At 46.7% G+C, this 3,565-nt stretch overlaps 1 protein-coding gene across 1 annotated transcript; it reads right to left on the bottom strand.

The window, feature by feature from the left end:
- Positions 1 to 978: 978 nt before the first annotated feature.
- On the bottom strand, positions 979 to 3,234 carry LOC139070602 (uncharacterized). The gene is made up of 2 exons (XM_070553167.1): positions 3,096 to 3,234; positions 979 to 2,988 (listed from the first exon to the last, which is right to left on the bottom strand). Exon 2 carries the CDS (start codon positions 2,978 to 2,980, stop codon positions 1,187 to 1,189), a length of 1,794 nt encoding a protein of 597 aa, XP_070409268.1. The 5' UTR covers positions 2,981 to 2,988; positions 3,096 to 3,234; the 3' UTR covers positions 979 to 1,186.
- Positions 3,235 to 3,565: the final 331 nt, after the last annotated feature.

The raw sequence follows: 3,565 nt of genomic DNA, 5'->3' as shown, positions 1-3,565 counted from the left end.
AGGTGGCAGATGTTATGGTTTCCTCCCAGACTCGCTGGCGTTCAGGTCTTAATCTGTGGGTGAAAGTTCTCAGCGACCCAGCTATGACCCAGCTGCGTCCAACACCACCATTGTGACAGAAAACCCATATTTCCTCACGTTACATTCCCCCCTTTTTGTGACGACATGGAGGTCAAGCAGAGGCCACCTGACGTCACAACCACAATAACGTGATGCACTCGTGAAGGTAGACATCCCAGATGAAGGCAGGAACGATGAAGCATCACCACAGGTCTCGTGTAGAAGGGAGTCTATCCTGATCAGATGATTAAGGCCAAAACTGTTGCAATCATTGTAAAGTAATCCACTTAGGGAATCTTGAAAGCAGAGCTATTTCAATAGCAGTTAATTTTCATCAGCAATAATGCAAAGGTATTCAAAGGATAAGCAGCTCGTGTGTCACACGGAGCTGGGCAGGTGATGTGTTCCTCAGGCGTAGTCCAGGCGAAGTCCAGTGACGACCTCGACACCGCTCGAACCACGACCGAAGCCCCATGCGACAGGAAACCAGTTGAAGGATGGTGAAGACGACCCCTCTGATGGGATGTAGTCCATACGAGCTCGGAGAAGGAGACAAAGTGAGACAGCCCACACGATAGATAGCATTTGATGCAAAACAAAGAAATCAATCAAAACCTATTTATGGGTGTCTCTGGGAAAATGTGGGTGCCTTTTGTGAATTTTCTAAAGAAATGTTCTGCACCCTGTTCTACGTGTCATGTAAAAACGTGATGCAGAGAAAACACAAATAAAAGAAAGTAAATCCTAACTGATATGTGAGACTCAGCAGGCTGCATTAATTAAAGGCATATATATAAAAGAAATAATCATGAAAATGAAGGGCAAATTGGCTTGTGGCCCTTTAAGGGAAATAGTAACAAAATAAAACCAAATTTGTAATCAAATATAATCATGCTACACAAAGCACTAATAAAAAGATAGAGATGTAAATCAGTTCTAAAAATGTAAATCAGTAGGTTAGTAATCCCTAAAGATGTGAGTTAGTAACAGGACCCTGGCTGGAGGCAGGTATCCTGAAAAAAAAAACTCAAAGGATATCACATTTGTTAAAAATTCATCCCACAAACGAGAGAATTTGTAACGGTCCACCAGTCAGTGGAAAAGAATCCGGTCAGAATAGAGTCGGTCAGAATAGAGTTTTGAATCTGGTATTGCGGACCCACAGAGACACGAGTTTGGACGTATCTGTGGGAGCAGGCTCATAAGCGATTTGGTTATCAAACTGTTTGTATCTTGTGTTACGAACCCACAGGGAAACTTGTTTGAATTTACCTGAGGGTCCCGTTTGGAACTGGAGCGAAGCTGATGGTTTAGCTGTTAGATCAGAACCTGATTTTACCTGCTCAAAGTTGTGTTGCAGCTTAACGGAGGCGACTTTGTTGTGATCAGAAATAGTAGTGAACTGGAAATGCGAAAATGATGCTCGCAAAGCAGGAGGAGGCTCCCCACCCCCCTTTTGTTTCTCAAACTTATGCCGTGTCTGTGAGACAGGAGAAGCATAACAAAGAACAGTTCCTAAGCTCTTAAAAGCCCTATTACCAAGAAGATGCACATTGTCACCTGAATCGTGCTGAAAGAGTAGGTGTTCAGATGTCCAAAGACCTGGAGGTGTTGGACTTGGAGGTTCTGAAAAGGAGTGATCCAAGGATGGTTGTGTCACGGGTGTCAAAGCAAACCTAGCTATGTTTAGAATCAGATACAGGCATGATGCTAGCTTTAGGAACATGGTCTGTCCTGAAAACTGAAGCCAAGAATACTTTATTCCCAAGAATGATGGAGGTTCCCACACTGAATCAGAAAAACCCGGTTTAACCAGAGTATTTACAGACTGACTAGAACTCCGCCCCGTAGAAGGTGCAGCACCTAACTCCGGGTCGGAGGTCAATGTTGTCAGCTGAATTGGTGGAAGGTCAGTGTCGATTTCTGCAATGACCCGCCCGCTCGGAGGAGGCGTTCCCCCGAACCGGTTGAAGTCCGCAACGGAAAACTCAGAGCCACTCAGCACCCCCCCTTTGTCAGGAGGGGCCCCGAGCATAGCATCACTGCACGCACCTACACCTCCCAGGCCGGGTTGCCTTCCCGAGCCCGTGAGAGAGGTGTGCGCAGCAACCACCGAGCCACCTTTAATATCGCCACTGACCACAGGACTGCTGGAAACCGCAGGGTTTTCTGTGTCGTCGTGGTCACCTGTAAGAGAAATCACAGGAAAGAGAGCACAGAGGCCCGAGACTAAGTCACACCCCTGTGAAAGGAGAAAGGAATTGGCCACCATATTAGCAGAGGTCACAAACTGAAAAGTGACAAGGTCATTCACATAAAGGTCAAGATGTCCGGGCACAAACCCCTTAAATGGCATGGTAGCTCCGTCCGGAGACCACAAGTGTTTCACAGCGGCTGACGTTTCCATCACGCCCCGATAAAGAAGCTGGTTTGTGCATGAATCGGACTGACGAGTAAAACGGACCTCTGACTGAAGCGGTGGATCACAGCCTGAAGATTGCACACCCATGCTGGAGAGATGTTCAGCCTTTAACATGGATGACAGAGGAGAAGCATTAGGAAACAAAGGGTTAAGCACAACCTGTTTGTCAGAGAGGTTAACCATAGGCTCAAGAGATTTATTCAGCTTAAAAGTAGCAGAGAAAGTGTTGTTTATTTCCAACCTTGATGTTGATGGTGGGTTTTTGACCCCCTGGAAGAAATAAAAGTAAAGAAAAAGCGTTATGACTGTAAACAGCATGTTGTTTGAATTCACGTCATGAATTGCAGACCAGAACCACCTCCGACCCAGTGCAGCTGGCACCGAACCGCAGCCACTAGTCCCCACTGCTCCCGACCGGCGGCACCCGCCTAAAACGGGCCCGTTCGGGCGGGCGGAGGGACCAGCGATGCTCGGCCGGTGAACAGTCTCCTGCGTCATGGCATGTTCTGGAAGCAGAACGTCAGAGAACCTTACACCAGGTGTAACAGTGCAAGAAAGATTTTGTCGTGTCTCGTCCATCTCCCATTAAGTTCAGAGCAACTCGCGTTTTTACCTTCTGAGCCGACGTAAAACTCCGGGCAGATTCCTTAATATGTCTCACACAAACAAGGACTGTCCGTAGCCTACTTAACTTTATGACACAGGGTAAAACAAGGAATTGTTGATAGAGAAATGAATACACACAACTTCACAAGATGGAAGAAAAAGGCATGGATCCGAGCGATGGAGGCTGTGAAAGCCGACCCGTCCACCGGTCCAAAATAAAAAAATAAAAAATAATAAACCCTACGCTGCCGTGTTGCTATCAGACGGACAACCGTAGCAAACTGTAGATTCTACACACCGTAGCGATTTACAAGAACCACCGCCAATGCGGGTTTTGTGAGGACACAGACTGACTGTGTCAGAAATGGTTTGACAATCTAACGGGACTTTAAAAAACGCACGCAATCTGAATGCAGTAACGCGGGACGGCCATGCTTCGCTTTACGACGTTTACCTAGCAATCAAGCTACGGTAGGA

Source organism: Nothobranchius furzeri, chromosome 7, assembly GCF_043380555.1.
Source record: "Nothobranchius furzeri strain GRZ-AD chromosome 7, NfurGRZ-RIMD1, whole genome shotgun sequence".
In the NCBI taxonomy this organism is placed as follows: domain Eukaryota; kingdom Metazoa; phylum Chordata; class Actinopteri; order Cyprinodontiformes; family Nothobranchiidae; genus Nothobranchius; species Nothobranchius furzeri.
Note: the sequence above shows the minus strand (reverse complement) of the source record. Positions and strands in the feature narration are given on the sequence as shown.

Bases quoted from the DNA above. Each gene is read 5' to 3' on its own strand.
- LOC139070602 (XM_070553167.1), bottom strand. From the start codon at position 2,980: ATGACGCAGGAGACTGTTCACCGGCCGAGCATCGCTGGTCCCTCCGCC.